The sequence below is a fragment of the Lepisma saccharinum genome, chromosome 3 (assembly GCF_977018435.1).
Source record: "Lepisma saccharinum chromosome 3, izLepSacc3.1, whole genome shotgun sequence".
Lineage (NCBI taxonomy): Eukaryota > Metazoa > Arthropoda > Insecta > Zygentoma > Lepismatidae > Lepisma > Lepisma saccharinum.
In genome coordinates this window covers 38,761,247-38,786,495 of record NC_139231.1, presented here as the reverse complement: position 1 = coordinate 38,786,495, position 25,249 = coordinate 38,761,247, and the positions used below count along the sequence as shown (strand labels likewise).

General features: G+C 37.0%; 1 protein-coding gene across 3 annotated transcripts in view; it reads left to right on the top strand.

The window, feature by feature from the left end:
• The first annotated feature begins 493 nt into the window (after positions 1–493).
• Positions 494–25,249, top strand: part of LOC145985749 (uncharacterized) — a 28,619-nt gene continuing 3,863 nt past the window's right edge. Inside the window, exons 1-3 of one of the 3 annotated variants that reach the window (XR_014441443.1) lie at positions 494–690; positions 11,474–12,197; positions 13,282–13,445. Coding sequence is in view for 2 of the 3 variants with exons in the window: in XM_083119816.1 (XP_082975942.1) it covers positions 11,479–12,197 (719 nt within the window). In the remaining variant the exon portion in view is untranslated. Of the gene's footprint in view, positions 691–10,349; positions 10,436–11,473; positions 12,198–13,281; positions 13,446–25,249 lie in introns of those variants that run through there. The other 2 variants (XM_083119816.1, XM_083119817.1) reach the window with 2 other exon arrangements.

The window sequence follows — 25,249 nt, the reverse complement described above, 5'->3', positions numbered from 1 at the left end:
GCTAAATGCTTTCTAAAGATAAAGGTTCTAAATTACCTGTACATTCATTCCCACTAATCATAAACTTGCATTTCTCTCGTCTTAATCTGTTCTTAAGATTTGTAACATCATCTTAGCAGACGAATTACGTGGCAGCAGCAAATTTGACGCTTATTCTTACTGCTGACACGTGCGTGGCAGCAGACTCGCCCAATTTAAAAAGTTGACTTTTTACAAATTTAAGTCCATATTTTGGTGATAACAACCAAATATGTATTTATATATTAGCACGTTTTTACTACATATAAATCCGGTCCCTGGCCATGAATGTGCAACACCTGGTAGGTTGTGCACTATAAATCTTCTGTTACATTTGTAAACCTTTGACTGACTGCCACATTCCCGGTGGTGAGAACCAGGAAGAAGAAGAATTTTAACTATTACCACTGCGACTGTGACAGGCACATGCGATGCGATGCGAACATATGATCTGTGCGGTGCGATGCGATGCGAATGTGCGAGTATACCAAACCAAATTTTTATTCAATTTTATCTTAAATGACAAGCACGTTAGCAAAACAGTCTTCGCGTAGAAGACAGCACAAATCTTCAACGTAGAAAAGTTTATTTGCTTTTGATATGCTTTCTCACCGAAGACTGCGAATAGTTGTATTATTACATTTGGAAAGCGTCTAGTGACTGTCACTACATGTAAGTTTGTCAGTAGAAGATTGCATGAAACTGTTGCTTGTCTTGCGTTCGTTGGCTAATTATTCAGTCAATAGGATTTAACCTGCGACCTAAACTAGCCTGATATTGTGTTTTTTTCATTTGTTTCTCCGCTGTTTTTTTCATTCTGGTGCAAGTGCAGGTTTTCGGTTAAGAAGATTGTAACACTGCATACCCACTGATGATAGACAACGCTAGTCAAGATTTGCCCACCATATTGTGTATAAAGAAAGCGAAAAAGCAACGAACAATAAATACTCGTAATGTAAGAAATTGAAGTTATGGTAAGAATTGACAATATAGAGAAAGTCTCCAATTTTGTTAATTTTCGGTATACCAACTAATTTTGGACTCCTAATCCCGAATCTGTTGTAAAAAACTGGTGGTCACGTCTGGAAATTGTACATTTTGTTGAAACATTGTTCGTTAGCCCCAAAAACAATCCACGGGTAGCCCCACAAACCATTGACGTTAGCCTCTGTAATTTTGTTAATTTTCGGTATACTAACTAATTTTGGCCTCCTAATCACCAATCTGTCGTACAAAAACCGGGAGTCACGTCTGGAAATTGTACATTTTCATGAAACGTTGGTCATTAGCCCCAAAAACCATCCACGGGTAGCCCCACGAACTATTCACACGAGGTTAGGTTAGGCCTGTTAGGTTAAGTTCCATTAGCACTCATTTCACCCCTAAATTTATCGAAGAAATAGGGTTCGTACTAAAATTGAACATCATAAATCATTTTCTTGTAAAACAACGACATGGTTGAAAGCAATGACAGGAGGTTACATTTTCGTTCGTAAAACTACACATATACACCTATATATAAAAAAAATTCAATCGGCTTTTTTTCAAATTTCCAGACGTGACCCCTGTTTTTTTACAACAGATTCGTGATTAGGAGGCCAAAATTAGTTAGTATACCGAAAATTAACAAAATTGGAGACTTTCTCTATATTGTCAATTCGCCCTGACATTATTTCAGTGATAAAAGCCAATGTTTTGCAATGCATAATAAGGGTACTACTTCCGTATAGTGGAAACACCTAGAAATCATTTCTTTTGCACTTTTTTACATTGCGGAACATTTCTTTAGGTGGGTACTATGATACAGAAACTGATTTCCGTAAGTAGTTTCTTCTGTAAAAATGAAGAAATCCGTTTCCTCTATACGGAAGTGTTACCAGTGACGGTAACAGTCTGTTATAGCCAAAGCACATTCCGGTAACAGTTCGTTATATCGGAGACACTCTTCTTCAAATTTACAGGAGGAACTACTTACGGAAATCAGTTTCTGTAGCATTGTCGAAGTTCTTCGAGGTATTTTCTTTCTTCTTTCAATGTATTTCAGCAGGAAATCAATTCCCGTTGCTTCAATTTAAGCGAAAACGTAACCACGCCGTTTTTTAACAATGTTTGCCTAACCTAACTGAACCTAACCTAACCTTCTGTGAATGGTCCATGGGGCTATCCGGGAATGGTTTTTGGGACTATTCGTGGATGGTTATACGATTCCAAATGGTTTTTTGGGACTATCCGTGAATGGTTTGTGGGGCTCGCACCATGACGTGCGTTCCGTAACACTTCCAGAAATGGCTTATTTTAGTGTAAAAAAATTTTTCTAATCGTGTGAAAACCTTAATGGCACCTTCAAATATGTTCTGCTGTACACAATTGGTAAGTACGAAACACAAAATATCCGATTTTAAAGTGACTCCGATATAACGAACTGATACCCACATTTCTTCAATTTTACAGGAGAAAGTACTTATGGAACTGAGTTTCTGTAGACTTTTGAAAGGTCGTGGAAGTGTTTTCTCCCTTTGTTCAATTTATTTGGCCGGTAAAACGTGTATTTTTCTACATTAATGTCTCAGCGATGCACAAAAGGGTAAGACTGCAGAATATGGGCTGCTTAGGAGGAACGCGGTTCAACATTTTTTGGTAATGTTTTGTAGTTAGTAATTGGGAAAAGTAAATTGGACCAATAAAATTATTAAGTTCATGTTCATTGCCTATTTTGGTACCTTTTCTTATTTACTGTCTTCATTATTTTTTGGACCTATTTGACATGGTTATAGTGACTATGAATGATTTTTTTTTTTTTCAAGTTATACGAGGGTCCCTCTGAAAGTTTTGAGAATTGACAACAATAACCCAACGCAACACGCTGCTGGTGTTTCTGTATTTAGATTGACATTTCAATAGCAAACTCTGCAAGTTTCAACCTGCTCCAACAATGGGCTGAGTCATCATGATAGTTTACACAACAGCAATTGAGGTTTCGTTTCGAGCAAGGATGGATCTGAAACGAGAGCATTTCCACGCTATGATTTTTTATGACTTCAAGTTTGGTTTAGGCAAGAGTGAGTGTCGTGAAAGATTGCACCGTGCATTTGGGGATCTTTGCCCTTCCCAAGCCACCATCTATCGATGGTTTGCAGAATTTGAGAGAGGAAGGGACTCCCTTGAAGATGAAGAACATTCAGGGCAGCCTGAAACAACCACAACAAATGAAAATGTGGCGAAAGTTCAACAAATGTTGAGAGAAGATCAACGATGTACATATGTGCAGATTCAGACAAGCCTAATATTGGATCGGCAGCAGTTAGACAGATCCTGGATGAAAAACTTGATGTCAGGAAGATTTGCAGTCGCTGGATCCCCCACAACCTAACAAGTGACGGTAACAGTCTGTTATAGCCAAAGCACATTCCGGTAACAGTTCGTTATATCGGAGACACTCTTCTTCAAATTTACAGGAGGAACTACTTACGGAAATCAGTTTCTGTAGCATTGTCGAAGTTCTTCGAGGTATTTTCTTTCTTCTTTCAATGTATTTCAGCAGGAAATCAATTCCCGTTGCTTCAATTTAAGCGAAAACGTAACCACGCCGTTTTTTAACAATGTTTGCCTAACCTAACTGAACCTAACCTAACCTTCTGTGAATGGTCCATGGGGCTATCCGGGAATGGTTTTTGGGACTATTCGTGGATGGTTATACGATTCCAAATGGTTTTTTGGGACTATCCGTGAATGGTTTGTGGGGCTCGCACCATGACGTGCGTTCCGTAACACTTCCAGAAATGGCTTATTTTAGTGTAAAAAAAATTTTCTAATCGTGTGAAAACCTTAATGGCACCTTCAAATATGTTCTGCTGTACACAATTGGTAAGTACGAAACACAAAATATCCGATTTTAAAGTGACTCCGATATAACGAACTGATACTCACATTTCTTCAATTTTACAGGAGAAAGTACTTATGGAACTGAGTTTCTGTAGACTTTTGAAAGGTCGTGGAAGTGTTTTCTCCCTTTGTTCAATTTATTTGGCCGGTAAAACGTGTATTTTTCTACATTAATGTCTCAGCGATGCACAAAAGGGTAAGACTGCAGAATATGGGCTGCTTAGGAGGAACGCGGTTCAAAATTTTTTGGTAATGTTTTGTAGTTAGTAATTGGGAAAAGTAAGTTTGGAGGTGCGGAAATTTTTTTTTTCTTTGAAAAAAACGAGAAATACGTATCCAGGTTGGGCACTCTTGGAAGGAAAAAGTGACATGGTGGCGCACATTCCTGCACAAATCTAGTGAAAGCAATAAATGCCTACGTTGTTAGGTAGCTAGGTTTAGTTCTCTTAGCCTGAATAATAATTTGTCATTATATTTATGCTAATCAACCTAACCTAACCTTGTAGACATTCCTCGTTGAAATAATGGAAATAACTGCATAAACAATATGGACTCGAACGAATAGAGAAATGCATTATTTTAGTAGCAGGAAAAATACTTTTCATTGTATTTATGCTATTGGAACCCAACCTAACAGGCCTAACATAACCTTGTAAGCATTCCTCGACTGAAATAATGAAAGAAACTGTGTGTGTGTGGGTGGAATCCAGAGCGACAAATCAACTCTAATTCAGCGAAATGAAGGGTTTCACTTATCGCACAACACTTGAGCAACCTTGTGTTCTGACGTCACAGGAAAAAGCATTTTTATTTTAGGCTAGCGTGGTTTAGTTCTCTTAGCCCAAAGAATAATTTGTCATTGTATTTATGCTAATGGAGCCTAACCTAACCTCGTAGGCATTCCTCGAGGAAGACCCCAGAACAAATGACAGCAACTGTGCGTAAACAATATGGACGCGAAGGAATAGAGATATGCATTGCTTTTAGCAGCAGGAAAAACATTTTTGTACTTGCAATAATATAATGGTAATCGGAAAAGTAACACCGGAAAATGGAAGTAGAAGGTACGTACTTTCAGGGGATAGAAATTTTGTTCGTCTGAGGAAAAAAGCAGCCCATGTTCTGCAGTGAGACCCACAAAAGCTCTTGCCTCCATTACCTTCGACTACGTAAACCAAATGTTCCGTGCGTTCGATGACACGTAACCCCCGGTCAATATTTCCAGTGACGCCATTGTTTTCCCAGAACATGCCAACTTTAACTATGTTTGCCTAACCTAACCCTGCCGTGCATGGTTCGTGGGGCTACTCGAATGGTTTGTGGGGCTATCTGTAAATGGTGTGTGGGGCTATGTGTGCATGGTTTGTGGGGCTATCCGTGCATGGTTTGTGGGGTTTTGGAACCCGCAAAAAAATACAAAATCTGTGACACAAAAGTAGGAATTTTTTAGGTACCAGTCTGTTATAGCCAAAACACATTTCACTTGTCCATTTTGTTATTTTTTACATTCGTACTTACTTATTATGCATTTTTGAAGAAATGTGTTTTGGCTATAACAGACTGTTACCAAAGATGGTATAAGGAGGCCCAAGTTACTTGTTACCTATGGCGCTTCGGCTCGTTTACGGGCCATGGCCTCCCCAATTTTCTTCCTAAAGAACATTCTGTCTTCTCCAGTTTCTGATGTGAATGATGGAGTCTGCGTCCTTCTGAATACTACCTCCCATCTGATCCTTGGTCTTCCTGCAGGTTTTATTCCTCCCATGTTTCCTCCTAGCATCTTGTTCGGGATCCGGTGCTCATCCATTCTAGCTACATGGCTAGCCCAGTATAGTTATAAAGTTCGTAAATTTCGTCATTATATCTAATTCTCCACACTCCTTGTGATTGAATAGGGCCAAAGATCCTTTGCAGGATTTTACGCTCAAATGAGTCGAGTTTGTTAGCAGCTTGTTCCGTAAGAGTCCATGCTTCACATCCATATACTACAATACTACAAATGAGTGTTTTGTATAGCATCGCTCGATCTGTCTAATGGGCATTTCCACTCATTTTTGTTTATAGCAATTTTAAAAACTACACCCTGGAAAAATTACCTCTGCAAGTTCTCGCGTGTCTCTGCATTCAGTTTAAGGCAAAAACGAGTTGCGAGAATAGTGTTGCGCTCAAAACATGCCCCACCATGTTAATATGTCACTACTTAGAGCACGTTTGTCGTCTGCTCGTCAAGCGTCAGTTTACTGGCGGTTATATTCCTTGACTGGTGGTAGCCTACAGAGAGCAAACGTGTACAACAGTTTTAGCACAGACAAATGTATATTTGTCTGTGGTTTTACCAAGAATGTCTGTACAGATTTAAGTAATGGTAGAAGGAGCAATATTAGAAGGGAAAGCTACGCTTTGTAATCATAATTCTTCTATTAAATATCCCTTCTGCTCAAATGGATAATAAATGAACAATATAAATTCAGTTTTACTTACGTTTTTTGCAAGTATAGTTCGTTCTTCAATTACGATGTTTCGAGAGATAACTTGTCTCTTCTTCAGATAAGCAATTCATTGGGTCTTAGCTTTGTCAAAATATTTCTTCCATAGTCAACAGGATCAAGGATTAGGTGAAATGTAAGGGGGGAAAAATATAGGAAGATCAATTACACACTGACAATTTACGTTCTTAAAAGCCATTGTTACCTAAGTTAAAACCTATTATAATAGCTTATTGATCCTGTATAATTTTTTTAAAATTCTGAAAACCGTTCACTATTTCCCAGTCAAGTTGTCCGCAAAGAGCTTCCCTGGCGAATGTGGAAATGAATGACGTAAGGAAGATGGGAGGGAGGGGAGATGGTGAACAAAAGACAGCCGGTTCGACTGCTTCCCACTAGTCTACGATACTTACAGTCGCTTGTCAAGGTAAAATGCTTACAGTCGCTTGTCAAGGTAAAGGTAAAATACATTGTCCATGGGAAGTGCGCATGCTTGGCTTGCGTTCCAAACAGTGCTCATTACTTTAAGGAAGGTTCAAATTTCTTGTGACAATGATTTCCAAAATTCTACGATAATTAGTTTTCCTGCTAGAAGAATTTGAAAAAAAACATCATCAAACAATCGGAACTGTTACCCCATGAACTATATTTTTCATGAACTGTGTCCAATATCCTTTTTTGATATTCAATAAATATCCAATCCATTGTCTATTTGGCATTAATGTCCTTGCCAGGGCATTTGATAAATTTTGCAGACCTTAACTATACGTAAGCTACATCATGAATACGAGCTGTTATATCATGATCCTTATAGACCCAAGTCCCTTTTGTTTTATAGCAATTTTAACATGGTTCGATTTCAATTTATTTCTGTTAGCACATCTGCTGAGTGTTCGTATTATATTAGCAGTTTTCAGTTTCTTGTACCAACTCAAAGTTGGCTACTCTCAGCTGATGCTGAAGTGCAATGTTACAAAGTTAACGAATAAAGGGGCAGTCAAATAAGAAGTTGCAAAGGATAAGTAATTTGTTGATATCAGACTCACTTTTGGTGAAAGTACATTAATATCGTAATCATTTCAATAGCGTTTATTAGGCTTTTAGATACTCTAACATTTTCAAAATAAGAACATGGGAACAAAATATATGTACTGAAGCTCATATGAAAGGAACATGTAATATGTAAATAGTAGATATGTTAAATTTCTGTTGTTTCAAAATTACAATTTTCATTGGCAAAAAATAACAAATATTTTTTGTAGAATAACCTACAAAATACTACTCATATCAAATTGTAAATAGTATCATTATCATTAAACTCTAAATAAACATGGCAACTGATGATATTTTGCAAACCATCATTAAGATAAAGGCCAAAAGTCAAGTACAAAGTATTCTAAGTTACAATTGTGAGGCATTCCACGAAAAGTGTCTTACTCCATGTAAATAACATGAGATGGCATGTGTGCACACACATATAATTGTTTTATTTGCTTTAATCAAACTGCTCAGATATTTTACAGGAGTTTTTGCCAGAAAGTATACATCTATATGTAATATGCCAAAAAATATACAAGCAATTTTATGCATTTTTTTTAAAAAAAAAGTCTCAAAATGTTATTGAAATTTAAAAAATCATGATTTTTATCTACCCTGACCTATTGCATGCATACTCAAAAAGTGAAACAAACACACACACATTTTATAATCATTGGATTTTGATGTTTTATGTAACATATAAATTTTATTCAGAGCTTGGAAACCCAATAGTACTACATACAACCATACGTTCCTTTACTATAACATCTCCGTGAGCTAAAACAACATAATTTTAAACCACATAATCTTCACCTTACAAAATTTTTCATTTTCTAGGTGGAGTACAGAGGGTTAAGGATACCCTGCTACATACCAGTTTGTCTGTGATATGGTACGTAATCTACAGGGTCTCTCTTTCCCCTGTGGGCGCCTGACGGCGGCACGCCTGGCAAACTCCATCAAATTGCATGCCATATCTCTGCTATGGAAACTGCTATCTTTGAAATGACTTCAAGTTCTCAGAATTGTAGTTACAATTACATTCAAAATAAGCACGTTAATTGTCACTGGGGATGTTGGAAGTGTTGTCCTCGTGCATCCACACCTTTTTGGCATGGTTTTAGGAAATTTGTAGGCTGATCCCAGAGATTTGTTTTAAATTTTATGCAATAATAGGCTAACGATTTGCCATAAAATGCCTTTTCTTGTTCCTTGGCCAGATAATGTATGGTAACAGCTTTTTCAGTGCCGAATCCATGAAAATTATGAAAAATGTTCAGCACGTTTAGTTTGATTTCATTTCATTTATTTTACTTCGCTTTTTGTGCCACTTTTGGCTAATTTGTGAAGATGGAGATGAGTTATATGATGAAATTGATGAATGAACACTCACAAACATCCATGCTCAGGCCAGGAATCTAACCTGGGACCCCTGGCGTCGTAGCGCGATGTGCAGAACGATTAGTGCCTATTTTGTAATTTGTTCTTATTTGCCTGCTTATTTTGAGAGTTTTTAAGGCCTATCAATGCTCATCCTGTTATAAGCCCTTATTTAACCTCTCTTAGATTTCTTATAGTGATGACCGTGGATGGTGTAAATAATATAGGACAATGAAAAGTATCATATACAGATTATGTAACATTTTGAAATGAGTTAGTAATTAAACTTACGAGAATTCTTTCAGTCTATAATGATGAACACTTTTCTTAATCTAATCGGAGAGACTTTATTTCTAAAAAAAAATATAACAGGCAAATTATTGTGCGGGTTCGAGCCCCACAGGCTCATTTAAATTGGCTCCACTGGCACTGTCACCTATTTTTGTTTCACTAAACTACAATAATTTTTTTACGCTGAGTGTACTTCTGGCTTCATGGCAATACTTGTGTCGAAAGTGTAGGGACATGAGAGCACAACAATTAATAATTGCGAAAAATTATTTTGGAATCTGGCAGATCGGACTCTCAGAGATGCCAATTTTTACTGTAATGGCTACTATGTTATGATAATTATTGCAAAATTCATTCCTGCAACAAATACAGTTACAATCATTAAAGTGTCAATTACAATCAAAATAAGCACGTACCTTGTCACAAGAGATGCTGGAAATGGTGTCCTCCTGCATCCACACATTTCTGGCATCTTTTCAGGAAACATTCATTTACACACAATAATTCAGCTTCTGAAATTGCTTCAGTTTCTCTCCTGATATTTTCCTTCAGTTCTTCTAATGTGTGGGAGTTTGTTGCATAGACCTTATTTTTTAATTTTCACCATAGATAAAAATCGCATACAGTGAGATCGGGACTGTGGGGTCCATAATCCTTTGCTAATAACCCGGTCTTCAAAAATTTCCTGAATGAAATCCGACTCTTCACCTGTGTGTGAGGTGGCAGTCTTTTGTTGGAAAACCCTGACTGGCATCCAATATCAGTTCGTTGTTCGAAGAATGGTGCGAGTATGTTGTCCCTGTATCTCTGTGCATGTATGGTATTTTCATAAAATATGGGCCCTATAACTCTGTATGCATTTACTGCGCACCAAACACCGATTTTCTGGTCATGCAAAGGAGTTTCGTGTATAAAATCTGGTTTATCTGAGCCCCAATAACTCTTATTCTGTGACTCAACATGGCCCCTTAAATGGAGCCATGCTTCGTCAGAGAAGAATATTAAACATGGATTAATTACCCCACCATTAGCATTCCCCAAAATCCAGTTACAAAAATTTACCTGACACTCATTATTGCATGATCTGTCTCTTGGCTGCTACATCATGTAAATTTTATTAGCTAGTTGTAAAATATGTCACTACAAACCTGTAAACTCATAACAGTAACTTCATGTGAAATAGGTTAGCTGTAATTCATAAAAAGCCAATTTTTTTTATTTTTTTTTAAAAAAAAAAAACTTCTGTTGTTACGGAAATTCCTGTTTCCTGTGCAAGTGGTCAGAGCGATTTTTGAGGAGTATGTTCTAATCTTTCTCCAACTTCATCCAATTTATCCTCGGTAGGTACACGCTGTTTTACCGTTTGCTTCTTATCGAGAATCCTGTTTCCCTGCATTTGTTCACAAGGTTTCGCATGGTATTTCTGTGTGGAACAGGCACACCTGGGAATTCTGTTGAAAATCATCTACGAACATCCATGCAAGAATTTGTAATCACATACGAATCGTACATAAAAACTTTTTGTTGTAATCTGTACGTATGTGCCATTTTTTTGGATTGGATTGATTTAGTGTTCTAAGTCCATATTAAAACTATTGCAAAACGCAGGTGCCTTTATCCCTGCTACTTTTAAATTCTGCTAGCCTGTTTTTTTCTTGTACTTTAATGTTTGCCTCTTCGCTAAACTTAATTTCCGTCTGAGGTTGATGAGCAATGCCCCCCTCCTCCCCCCCCCCTGTGGTTGTACCAGTGATTGCCTGGTTAAGACACCATGCAATGAAAAACAGTTAATTTTCAGTGAGGAGTTTTTTGTTTGTCCGATCATTCATTTAAATAAATGAAGCTGTAATCTTGCGTACATTTCCTGGCAATAAGATGAAAACTGCTTACACTGAATTGAAATTGCTAACTAGATGAATTCTACTTAAAGGAGAGAGCTCCTCCTAGAACTTCGTAGGATTTAGGAGCTACGTAAGTAGTCAACACTGGCTGCAGCTGTCCACGTGTTGAAGAAACGCCTGGAGCAACATGCTGTCAGAGGACTGTTTCCTTCCAGCAGGTTTTGCAGGTGCCCCGGATTTTTTGAATGCCCAGTTACCTTGTAAGCACAGAGTGCCTTGAAGACGGTTGAAGACAATTAACCCAGGTAAAGATGCAAGTCAACTCATTGCCGTGGGGGGGGGGGGGAGAGCAGCTATACCTGTTCCCATGGGGCAAGAAGCAGCGGGTACGAAAAAGCCCGACTATGCAGGCCTCTGGACATATTACCTGGTCAATTCTGTCCTACATAATTTATTTATATTTGCAAGAATTTTTGTCTTCTCATATTTTGTGTGTACTTAGGTTGTATTTAATTATTTCATCTTTATTATTTTTAGTGGAAATGGAAGGGAATGCAGTTGGGATCAAGTCAGAAACAGCATGTAGTGATCTTGAAAGTAGCGAAGCCCTTTCTTCACTGAACAGTAATGAGACATGGGACACAAGTGACAAATCATCGGTGAACAAATGGGTTTGTGTCACTGATCCCAAAATGAATGAACAACTTCTTACAGTTGAAGTCCCATCGACTGAGGAGGTGTCAGTGTGTTCTGCTTCAGATGGTGTGTCTTCAGATCAAAACGATGTTCAGTATACTGTGGTAGATAAAGATTTCAATGATACAGTTAACGTAGCACCTGATGCAACAGAATATATTTTAATAGATGTATCCGGAAATGCCACCGCACAAAGTATCCCAGTTTCAACAAGTTTTGAAACCGAAGAGAATCCTCAGTTTCTTGTTCTCGATCCTACAAAATCCCACTTCCGTGCATTCAAACCCAAGAAGGAAACAGCACAAAAGTTACTTAAATGTATAGCAAGAGGTAACAGCTCGATGATACCCAGAACAGTTCCAAATTCTGCAGGTTTGAAGTCTGTATTTCCTCGAAATCAGCTACTTAGCATCATAAACAAGGAGAAATTAAAATTGAAAGGTGTTAACTCGTCGTCAACACATATGCAGCAAGTTCAAAGCAGAGAAGATGGTGAAGATGTCCATCAGGATAGTGGCAGCGAAGTTATGCAGTGTTCAGATGTGTCTCGGAGGTCTTTGTCAAGGTATATATTTGCATTGTTTTGTGTGCATGTATGTGTGGAGCATGAGTTTGTCACTTCGTAACAAGTTTTGAAACAAATTCACAAACTATTAGCACTACTTCTTAACCGTTAATAACCATTGTCTGTCTCTCAGATCATGCTGAATTGACTTTTACTTGATTTCTTGTATCCATTCAACCACAAGTGAACCCTTCTTTGTACCTTTCTATACATTTCCTTTCCTCTATACCTTCCCTACCTTTCAGTTGGGTGCTGGCTACAAGCTGTCAAGGTCATGAGGTCTTGACTTGGTTTTTTAAAATCTTTTTGAATTCTATTTTCCACAAACAGTTGGACAGACATACCATAATAGTTACCTGAGTTTTTTGTTATGTTGTGTTTCAAATAGCTCATAACTCATTTTCAATTTCAGCAAAATATTGTAATTTTACTTTGCACTACCTCTCTTCTGACAACATAAAAATGTAGAAATTATAAGATTTTTGAATTTTAAAAAAATAAAGGAGCCATTGTTGTAATTTTTGACTGATTTTCTTCCTCCTTGCCAAAATTTTGTTACTTTAATTTTTTTCGTTTTTATATACTTCACGAACTGTTAGCTATTATAATCAATTTGTAATACCTTAAGCAGAGATAGTTAAGTGGAAGAAAAGGCTTGTGCCTTAATTTTGCCATCCCAAACAAGAAATAAATAAATGAATGAATGAACGTTTCTTTAACTAAACAATAATTGAAAATTGCTTTACAATATTCTACTATTACCATATCAAGTCACATGAAACGCGTCAGAAAATAATACCCTAGTTCACAGTTCAAAATCAAAACAGTGGTCTGATAGATCCCTCCAGTAAGGGTTTAAAAATGTGTGGTCAAGTTCAGAAGTGTGTGCCGCACTAGGGAGGGGAAGGGGTTACCTTGGGAATTCTAAGTGGTGAAAGGTAACCAGGAGGGGGAGGGGCTTGGCCCAAAGGACTTAATTTCAAACACCTTTTTTTTTAGGAAACTTATATTTTTGTACAGGCCACGATTTTGTAATTGGTGCCCATAAACTGATATCATACATCATATTTCTTTTCATATTTAGATTTAAAAACTCCAGTTACAATGCTACAATAACAGAAATAGGAAAATTCAGAAGACTATCCAATAAGGTTTCACTTTATATTTTTTGAAGCTGGTTTCTATGTTGGAGTGATCAGCATAACATGCTATGAATTTGAGAGGTTTCAGGTTTGATCTCCAGTTGAGGTATGTATCTAGTATTGTGTTTGTTCATTTCATCAGTCCATCATTCATCCTCATAGTTACAATTGTGACTTAAAATAACCAAAATGGAAAGAAAAAAAGAAATATTTAAGATATTCAAATTCAAAATACCTCATATTGAATTGTCTCATGATTTTTGTTAAGTTGCGTTGATAATTTGTTCAATTTATTATCTGTTCCTCACAGTGGCGTGCCCAGGATTTTCGAAAGGGAGGGGTTTTATGTATACTTTTTCTTGGTCATTTTCTTCTCATTTTGTCATTTTTCTACCTTTGATGTTCTTTTTTTTTAGGAATACTGGATGAAAGGGGGGTTCTAACCCTTATCAACCCCCCCTTGGGCACACCACTGGTTCCTCACTTATAAGTCTCTTATGAAGTTACATACACATGTTTTGTAGGTTTCAATGTTTTAAATTTGTTGCATGTTTCAAGACTGATATAAATGTGTATTTTGCTCAATATTGCGTAAAGAAATTATCTCTTTTTTTTTCTTTTTGCTTATTCTTGCTTTTCTTTCACTATCTTAGCTCTCTTCTGTAATATCTCATGTTTGGTAAGCAATCCTTCAACTATTCCAACTAACCACCATTCACCATCACTGTTAGTATTCACAAAATATAGCAGAAAATTGAGGCAAAAAAGAGAGAAATGCAACAGAATATGAAAACTCAAGTCATTTGGTGTGCAACTGACCAATAAAATTAATAAGTTCATGTTCATTGCCTATTTTGGTACCGTTTCTTATTTACTGTCTTCATTATTTTTTGGACCTATTTGACATGGTTATACTGGCTATGAACGATTTTTTTTTTTTCAAGTTATACGAGGGTCGCTCTGAAAGTTTTGAGAATCGACAACAATAACCCAACGCAACACCCTGCTGGTGTTTCTGTATTTAGATTGACATTTCAATAGCAAACTCTGCAAGTTTCAACCTGCTCCAACAATGGGCTGAGTCATCATGATAGTTTACACAACAGCAATTGAGGTTTTGTTTCGAGCAAGGATGGATCTGAAACGAGAGCATTTCCACGCTATGATTTTTTATGACTTCAAAGTTGCTTTAGGCAAGAGTGAGTGTCGTGAAAGATTGCACCGTGCATTTGGGGATCTTTGCCCTTCCCAAGCCACCATCTATCGATGGTTTGCAAAATTTTAGAGAGGAAGGGACTCCCTTGAAGATGAAGAACTTTCAGGGCAGCCTGAAACAACCACAACAAATGAAAATGTGGCGAAAGTTCAACAAATGTTGAGAGAAGATCAACGATGTACATATGTGCAGATTCAGACAAGCCTAAATATTAGATCGACATCAGTTATTCAGATCCTGGATGAAAAACATCATGTCAGGAAGATGAGTCCCTGACTGCCCTACAACTTAACAAATGAGCAGAAAAGGACATGAGTGGATTGGTGCCAGGAAATGTTGGATAAATTCAGTGGCGGAAGATCAAATAACATTTTTAACATAATAACAGGTGACGAAAGCTGGATATACCAAAATGATCCTGAAATTAAGCGGCAGTCATCAGTCTGGGTCTTCCCTGGGAAGCATCCTCCAACAAAAGTGAAGAGATCAAGAAGTGTTGGCAAAAAGATGATCTGTTCTTTTTTTCTCTGCTAGTGGGCACATTGTGACAGTTCTACTTGAAGAACAAAAAACAGTCCCTGCCAAATGATAAACGACAAAATGTCTGCCCAAAGTGTTTGATGCGTTGAGGAGGAACCGTCAAAGACAGGCCTGCACGGAATCATGCTGCATCATGACAGTGCCTCTGCTCAGATCGCAAGGGAGACAAGAGATTTTCTGAATGAGTCATCATCCCCCATACAGCCCAGATCTGGCCACATGTTATGTTTTTCATTTTAAGGCTTCCATTCTCAAAACTTTCAGAGTGACCCTCGTACAGGAGAATCAAGAAGGTGTTTCGAGTACTAAAGTGAATGTTCCAGTATGTTTCATGAAACTAATTTGCATATTAAAAAGATGCAGAAACTGTTAATTTGTGAGATGTTTTTATGCAAAAAGTAAGTGGTCATGGTTACAAGCCACCACTTGTGAAGTTTATTTTTACATGGAAAATGTTGTAGATGCATGCTGTAGGGAGAGGGGAGTTTGGAAATACTAAAGCATCAAACCTGACAGTCCTAACCTATGGCATAGCCACTCCCCCCACCCCTCTCTCCATCCAAAAACACCCACAATGCAAAAAACGTACAAGACCAAATCAGTATAACCTATGTTTTTTTTCTAGAAAGAAAAGTTAATATGCACGACAGGTTGGTTTGTTGTTGGGTTCATCATAAGAACTACTCAAAATATTGTCGCATGATTGTGCACCCATGTAGTAGGTAGTAGACACACACACTCACTCTCTCTCTCTCTCTCTCTCTCTCTCTCTCTCTCTCTCTCTCTCTCTCTCTCTCTCTCTCTCTCTCTCTCTCTCTCTCTCTCTCCTCCCTCCCTCTTTCCCTCCCTCTCTCACCCTCCCTCCCTCATTAAAATAAGACTAGACTAATAAAACTAGTTTTATTCTCACCTATAAAAATGTGCTGATATGGTGTACCACCAGAAGAAAACACTGGTGACACATATTTTTAATATTTTGACATAATGATATTGTGAACGAACATACTTCATTTTTATATATATATCTTTTCTACCAACACACTTGAAACAAGGATAATATAAGTAAAAAAAAAAAATATGCATATTTTTGCAGAATATGCTGATGTTTCTAACATCTGTTTTCTTTTGTATGACATATATACCAGCTCCAGCATGCTACGATGCAGGGGTCCTAGGTTCGAATCCCAGCCTAGTCCCTTTATCAATTTCATCCCCCAGCTAACAAGATTTTCGCAAACGTAACCCCAGAGCAGGACCAAACATCCCCCTTGCTGACATTTTTCACTTCAGACATTGATGTGAAGTTGAGACAAACCATAAAGCAAGGAAGTGAACATTTTATGCATGTAAATCAGGGTTGCTACGCGACTGGAAAACCTGGAAAACAGGGAAAAGTCGGGGAATTTGATTGGTCAGGGAATAGTCAGGGAATTTTGCATATTTTCTGGAATTTACGTGCATTTTGGAGTTGCAGGAGAACCAGTTACAAAATGAACGAATGGTTCATTTCCACTTCCGAATTCGGTTCTTGTGATTCCAGTTCCCCCAAAAGATTCAGTTCAGAAACTTGTTCCTCTCGTCATTATGACTTCTAGTCTGTTACGTACAAAATTATGGTTCCTTTGCATTTCGATTCTATATTTATTCACTCTCGGATCTAGGTTCTTGGATCCGTTCATTTTGCGATTCGTTCTTCTGAACCTGTTCAAGACCGTAATTTGGAGAGGCCTGAGATTTTTCCTTAGAGAACAAGCTATTCAAGACGAAACCTACACACCAGCCATCCTCAGAATTTCTTGCGGAGAAAATGTTGCTTTAGCTTTGTGTGTGGTGATTAAATTTCTGTGCCAAATATAACATAATTAGTCCACTACAACGTGGTTTCCAAAAGGGTAAATCGACAAGTACAGCTACTTCTCAATTTATTGAGTTAATGATGGATGCATTAGAAGATAATGAGATACCCTGTGCTATTTTCCTGGATCTGTCCAAAGCCTTTGACTGCTTAGACCACTCTATGCTCAAGCAAAAAATATACTTGGCATTAGAGGAAATACATACAAACTGATAAAATCTTTTTGTACGGATAGACCACAGTACACCCAGATACTACATACTGAAAACTCTGTGGTTCACAAAATTATATCAGACACTGAATATGCAAAAACAGGAGTCCCTCAAGGCTCCACACTAGGCCCGCTACTGTTCATACTATATACCAACGACTTACCCTCCCCAGACAATACAAATATTTGAACATATGCAGATGACACAACCATAACATGCAGTGCAAATACACAAGAACAATTAGAAAGACAAACCTACATATCCAGGGTGGCGACAGACCTGGAAAACCGGGAAAAGTCAGGGAATTTGAGGTGTCAAAAAAAGTCAGGGAAATGTCAGGGAATTTCGTCTTCATTGACTTTTTTTATTATTATTTATTTATTTATTTAAATATATCGTTATGGAACTCTGCACGGGAACAGGAAATCTCGTTCGTAAGTTTCGGCCTCAACTTTTAGGTCCCTTTTATGCGCAACACAACCACGGCGCCAGAAACCAGTGATGGCAGGAAAAGAGAGAGAGAGAGAGAGAAATTTCTCTCGGCGGGAATTTTTAATTCGAATACTCCTTGGAGGAAAATTGTTTCATGTTGTTGGGTGCCATACAAGTTGAATAACAAGCTAATATGTGAATATTTATTTACGAAAAATAGGTAATTTGCATTTTTGGAGGAAAATTGTTATAACTCTGGCACTATGGAAGCAATCTACTTCGGATAACTTTTGTTTTGCAGAAAAAACATCAGAGCATGCAACCGTGTACAATTCAGAAAGCCGAACTGAGGAAGGGGGGTTTGAGGGGCGCGGCCCCCGAATTTCAATTAAAAAAAACATAAAAATTTGGAGTTTGCCCCCTCTTCTCCCAATATTTTGGAGAGAAGACTCACTTTCATATTTTTTTCAAAGAGTGGATATTTCTAAAGAGAATGAATCATGTTTCATGTTCTTGGGTGCTATGCAAGTTGAGTAATAAGCCAAAATGTGATTATTTTTTTTAACGAAAAATAGGTAATTTTCATTTTTGGAGGTAAATTGTTATAACTCTGGCACTATGGGAGCAATCTACTTCGGATAAGTTTTGTTTTGCAGCTAGAACATCAGCGCATGAAACCGTGTACAATATAGAACGCCGGACCGAGGAAGGGGGGTTTGGGGGCACAACCCCCGAATTTCAATGGAAAAAACAAAAATCTGGAGTTTGCCCCATCTTCCTCTGCTATTTTCTGGAGAGGGCGCGAACTTTAGTATTCTTTTCAAAGAATGGACATTTCTCAAGAGAATGAAACATGTTTCATGTTCTTGGGTGCCATACAAGTTGAATAATAAGCCAAAATGTGTTTTTTTGTGTTTTTTTTTTACGAAAAATAGGTAATTTGCATTTTTGGAGGAAAATTGTTATAACTCTGGCACTATGCGAGCAATCTACTTCGGATAAGTTTTGTTTTACAGATAGAACATCAGAGCATACAACCGTGTACAATTTAGAATGCCTAACCGAGAAAGGGGGGTTTGAGGGGCACGACCACCGAATTTCAATGAAAAAAACAAAAATCTGGAGCTTGCCCCTTCTTCTCCTGCTATTTTGGGACAAGGTGCAAACCTTAGTATTCTCTTCAAAGAATGGACGTTTCCAAAGAGATTGAAACATGTTTCATGTTCCTGAGTGCCATACAAGTTGAATAATGAGCAAAAATGTGAAACTCTGTTCGGGAATGTAGCATAAATATGTTGTGGAGAGGGGGGAGATTGGTCATCAATATGAATTTACCCAGGCTTGCCCCAGACCTGTGTCAGAGTTTCAAGCCAAACAGAAGAGTATGAGGGTCCAAAAAGCACATTCATTTCGTAATTAGCACCATGATACCATATGATATCATCGGGCGAGTTCGACCTTACTCTGATGATACCATATGGTATCATCGGAGGAGTAAAGGTTAAGCCTCTTAATATTAAGTGGAAAATGCATTGAATTATCATTTTTTTCTTGTCCGTATGGGAGTAGAAAGGGGACTTGTCAACAGATGGAGGGGATAAAAGCGGGTTGCGCCGTCCGATAGTTGTCTGACGTCGTAGTAAGGCATTTTGTTGGACAAACTGAAGGAACATGGAAACAAATAGGTTCCATTGATACATACGATTTTTGTCGAATATCGCCACCCGACAAAGTATCTCACTACAACATGCGACAGAAATTGCATGAACTGCAACATCCATCAAAAATCGCATGCATAAACAAGAAGAGCTTTAGACTGCAAATATGCTGGAGGAATTTTATTACTCTTCTGGCTCACTTCACCTTATTTAATGTAGCATTGCTTACGAAGGTTTTCTTTAATCATCCTGACGTATTACTGGTTTCGCACAAGTTAACATACGTTTACAATGATATTGCACTATTCTTAGATATCAAGAAGAATCCAACCAAATGGGATATATATTGAATACTACTGTCACAAAATAGTGAAACATAAATCTGCATTGGTGAACGTTATAAAAATTGGCAAGTGCATGCTCCCAAACTCAAATTTACTGCAACACTAGTATTGCAATGAAATTAACGCCAGTCTCTGTCCTGTCTGTTTAAACTCGTGAGAGATGGTCATTAATCTATCACTGAGTGAAGTTAATGTCCAATATTATGAGATAAAATACTAATAATAAATACGTAAATATTTTAATATTTACCCGAATCATTCAATCATAAAAGCAAATCACTTTTTTTCAAGAATTGACTTTTCTCTGGCAGCCCTGTTAAATTTTCACTTTCCATCTACTGATTTATACAAGGGGTGGCCAGAAATTAATATCCAATTAGTAGGTACATTGATTTTTCGCTTGATTTTTCGCAAACGCCAAAACCGTGAAAAATGGTAATTGCTGCGAAGTTATGTTTAGGAATGTGCAGTGATGTCTGGACACATTTTTCGCCCGTTCGAAATATCGAAATAATGCGAATTTGGCATAAAATGCGAATTGTTGGCGTTTTTAGTGATTTTTTTTAAAGAAATGTTCTAAAACAACGAAAAATTCCATGTTAGCCAACATTCTTGTCTTTTCTAGGCCATGTTTGTGTACATAGAACATTCAAGTTTTCCAACATTTTACTCAAGAGTAAACTATAGAGTTATACGTACATGGAATAATTCCCACAGTCACATTAAATCATGTATTTCCCACTAGTTTTTCAACTTCTATCAAACCCATTTGCATCACAAAGCAAAGTGGCAGGGTTTTAACAGGAGATCGAGTGCGTATCTACCGTCACACGGGAGCTACATCTTCGTATTTGTAGCACGAGATATATTTTGAATTACCAAGCTAAGTGCACACCATCGGCATTTGTCGAGCGAGAAATAATGGAGCTCAGTCGTTAAGGCGTCTGACTACTATGCGAGAGACCCGGGGTCGATCCCCTGCGGGGGAGAACCGGGATGTTTTCCACCTATTCACACTGCTCTGGCGCCCACCCAGCATCATGGTAGCCAGGAGCGTGGTGCTGATCACATCATCTTTACCTTCATCCGTGATCAGGAAAGTGTGGGGCCCTAACTCCACACCCCTACTATACGTACACCTTCATGGAAAAATGCAGGGGAGCACTTTACTTTTACTTCCTCTAAAATCTGTTCCAACATATCAAACTGTCACGAAAATACGTAGACCATGTGACCTACAATTTAAAATAATAATTTAAAAGCAGAATGGAGTATTACGTTTCGGTATATTTGGCAGATAAATGTTCTAAAACAAAAACACGAATTTTGGGAAATGTAACACTAACAAGTCAAAAAAAGATAATGCCAATTTTTGGTGCCATAATATATCGGTATCTGTCACGTGAGATTGATGGATTTCATTTTTTGGGGTGTGTCGCCACTTATGGTCATTATGCATCCTTCAGTAGCCTATATACAGGGAAAATTCTATTATCTAAAATCCTTACCTTAAAATTAAAAAAGGGTTATTGAAAATAACTTTCCCAAAATAACTTTCAATATCTCGAACTCTCACGAAGAGGCGTAAGCTATATGACCTACAATTTGAGACAGTAGTTTAGAAACACCATGAAGGTAAAATTTCAGACATTGGCCAGAAAATGCGCTAAAATGAAAATGTGAATTTTTGTAAAAATAACACCGTATAGTAAAAAATAAGAAAATACACCAATTTCAAAAAAAATAACAAAATATCAAGGTCCTACCGATTAGGCATAAATAAAACAAGAATATCAGTTGTAATTTATTGCATTAGTAACAGTGAGTCCTAACCTAATTTTCGGCATACTCACCACCGTTGTTCTGGCATTTGTCGTAGCATGGCACTAAATTTTGTATGCCCATGGTATACAGGGTGTTTGACAGCAAAGACTGGAACTATCTCTACCGCAGTGTAGCTGTCAAATCCTTGCCCTGCCAGAAACCTCTTCAGTTAAACAAAGAGATGAAAGTCGGTACATTCAAGGCCAGGGCTGTACAGGGAGTGGTCCAAGATCTCTCACCTGAAGTGATGCAAAGGGCCCGTGTGTACTCAGCTGTATGGGGTTGTGCACATTCGATTGGCCTTCTGTGAATTGTCTGCACCATCGTGTGACCAAACTATCACTCACGACGTCCGGTCTGCACACCTCACACGATTGCTGGTGGCTCTGTGCCAAATTCTGATCGTGCAATGTAGACTACATCACAGTCGGTGGGAGACTGTATGAGAGCTGCAATCTTTAACCTAGAACTGTCCTAAAACGGCTGCATTGCAACTGTACCAGATTACAGCTACATGCCACTTCTTTTCTTGCCTGCGTGTGTATATGTCGCTCTCCAGTGCTCTTCAAGTGCTGCGTATAGGCACCATTAAAGGTTTTTTTCAGGATGCCCCTCGTATATGAACTTTCAGAAGCTTTTATCATTAGAGTTTTCCTGTTTTAATGTGTGGTTAGCTAAATCAGGTACCTATACAATACAATTCTATAAATTTCTTGCGTTAAATTTCTAATACCTACATACCTTTTTCGTCAGCATTAATGGTATAACTGCATGTTGTCAGTTTCACAGCACTTCACTTGGTTATACTGTACAGAAGCAGAAATCCCATTGATAATGTAAGGAAATATGACACTTTATTTTGTTCGATTCAATTGTTTCACTTATATGCAAGAGTTAAGTTGTTTGCTTTACAGAGAAGAGAGAATTAGCTTTATGCATTGAAAAATGAGTCCACACTCATTGTTCTTGCAAGCAGAGGGTTCCAAACCTCAGTGGAAATATCAACATATAATATAGAGAATGTATAAGGAGACTGATAAATTACAAATTGTATTTCTTAATCATTCACTCTTCACTCTTATCTCATTTAATCGTAACTTTAAAAATAATCAAGCATTTTATTTTGAACTTGCTGCGTATGACAAAATTCCATAATCCTTCCCTAGCTTGTGAATTGTAATAATTTTTAAGATTCACTATTTTGCAGTTTCAATTCAAATCATAGAAAATAGAGAAATTAAGTCAATTTCATAGAAGATAATATTGGTACTTAACAAATCCATACCTGGATCTGTATGATTTTATTATTTCCATTTGCAAAAACATCGATTTAGTTTAGTTTGTAATTGTCAGGGAAAAATGTAAATTTTTGTCCTGGAAAACCTGGAAAAGTCAGGGAATTTCATTTCTGCTTGTTTGTAGCCACCCTGATATCAGTAAATATAATAACTCAGCACTTAAATTCATATAACTTGAATGTAAACTATCAAAAAACGATGTATATGGCTTTCAATCCTGGAAATAAACCCAATTTTGATAATATAAACTTACAAATAGATGATAATCAAATCAATTATGAAAATCCAGTTAAATTTTTAGGTTTAGTTATTGATGACAAATTAAGATGGGCATATCATATTGACCATGTATGCAAAAAAGTAGGGAAAAACTTGTATCTCCTAAAACTCCTAACACAATATCATGTGTCTGAAATAAACACAAATCTATACTATGGACTTGTATATCCCTACCTAGAATATTGCATAATAGCATGGGGAGGAGCTGTGCAGGAATACACTCAAAGATTGCTTACTCTACAGAAAAGAGCAATACGGTATATGTTCAAAATACCAATTAGAAACTCATGTAGAAAATTATTTAGAGAAAATTAAATTATGACCATATATTCCCTATATATTTACAAAGTAATTGAATATGTACTAAAACACCGTAAATTAGATAAGAATTCGACCGTCCATCACCACAACACACGTCAAAAAGAGAATTTCCACATGCAAGCACACAGACTTGTTCTTTCAGACAAATCACCTCATGTTGCAGGAATAAAATACCATAACAAACTTCCCACACACATCAAACAAATTACAGAAACTCACAAGGAACTGAAAGCAATTAAACAGTATTTAACAGATATACCTCTATATAATGAATTTCAATAGTTAAACTGGATTAGTAAATTGAAGCATTTAAATTCTTTTGATATTGTATGTCTCCTATATTTGGATTTTCTCTTTTACAAGTTTAGTATGTGACACTTATAACTGTTTATGTTTTAACCCATATGATTTATTTTTATTTTTGTGTTGGCATTTTGTTCTTTTTATTGTAATCCTACTCCATTTGTAATATTTAGTATTGTATGACTCATTCAGAAGCAACCTGATCAACTAGTTCATTTGCTCGTTGTCGTAGTTTTTACGTTGCAGAGATGTGTTACACCCGAGAAATGAGTGATTTTATGCAGTATCAGTGACGTCATTATTCGAATATGCACGTGTTTTGTGCATGTAGAATGAATTTATTTTTAAAAAACTGGTGCGAAATAGAGGAATTAAACGTACGCTGGTAACACATCGTTGTTAGGTTAGGAATGTTGGTTTGATGCCAATAGTAATTTTACGTATTTTTTGCGTGTAGAATGAAATTATGCTGAAAAGTGGTGAAAATGGGCCCAAGTTCCTTTTGTTTTATTACGATTTCATCATACTACAAATGCAACTTTTACATGGTTCGATTTCGATTTAGTATGTCTGTTAACACATACTGCAGAGTTTTAGCAATTACTTAAGATTTTGTCAATATATGCTTTTGTGGTTAGGTTAGGAAGATCAGGTTTGGTTGTCTTAGAATTAAAATAAAGACCCTGAATGCACTCTACTAAGGTTCCGATTTATTTCTACATTCATTCCCACTAGTTTACGATACTTACTGTCGCTTGTCAGCCGGAGAATACCTTGTCCGTGGGAAGTGTGTATGATTGCGTATGGCGTTTTGAAGTTTTCTTTTCAACATAAATAACTTCGAATCCAAACAGTGCTCATTATTTAAGGAAGGTTCAAATTTTGTGTCACAATGATTGCCAAAATTCTATGATAATTAGTCTTCCTGCTAGGAAAATTTGAAAAAATCATAAAACATTCGGAACTGTTACCTTTTAATAGGCAGATTTCTATGTTTTCCGTAATATAAAATTGGTTCCAGCATGTGGAAAACTCAAGTAATGGAGATATTTGATTCCAAAGAATGGCCCACGTATATATTTTTTTTTAGGTGTATGGTGGGTCACCAGCCCCATTCACGTTCTGAATTTCCGAAATATGTATTATTTTCAATAAATTAAAAAATATAATCATTAAACTTATTGCATGTTTTCTAAAGGTACATCACCTAATTTTCTGTTGTTTCTCATTTGTAGTGATATAATTGAGGTTGTATACAGGTTACATTGTACAGCTTTGATATATGCCACATTTTTTATTGATTTTTACACCACTTTAATTGCAATGACTTAGTGAAAATGCGGAAGTACAATAACTTTTATTTTTTCATTGAATAGCATTGTATTAATCACTTGGTAAATTTTCAGCTAATAACTGTGTATATTCATATTCATAATAATTAACGTGTCTGCATATTTTATTGAAAACATGAGGTTCATGATACATGTCTGGAAAAATTTCATTTCTGGTCTGGAAAACCTGGAAATGTCAGGGAATTTCATAATCAAAAAATCGTAGCTACCCTGTAAATGTAAACTTTGGTAGGGCAAAGTAACTAACATAATATCATTCTCTCTTAAGCTGTAAAG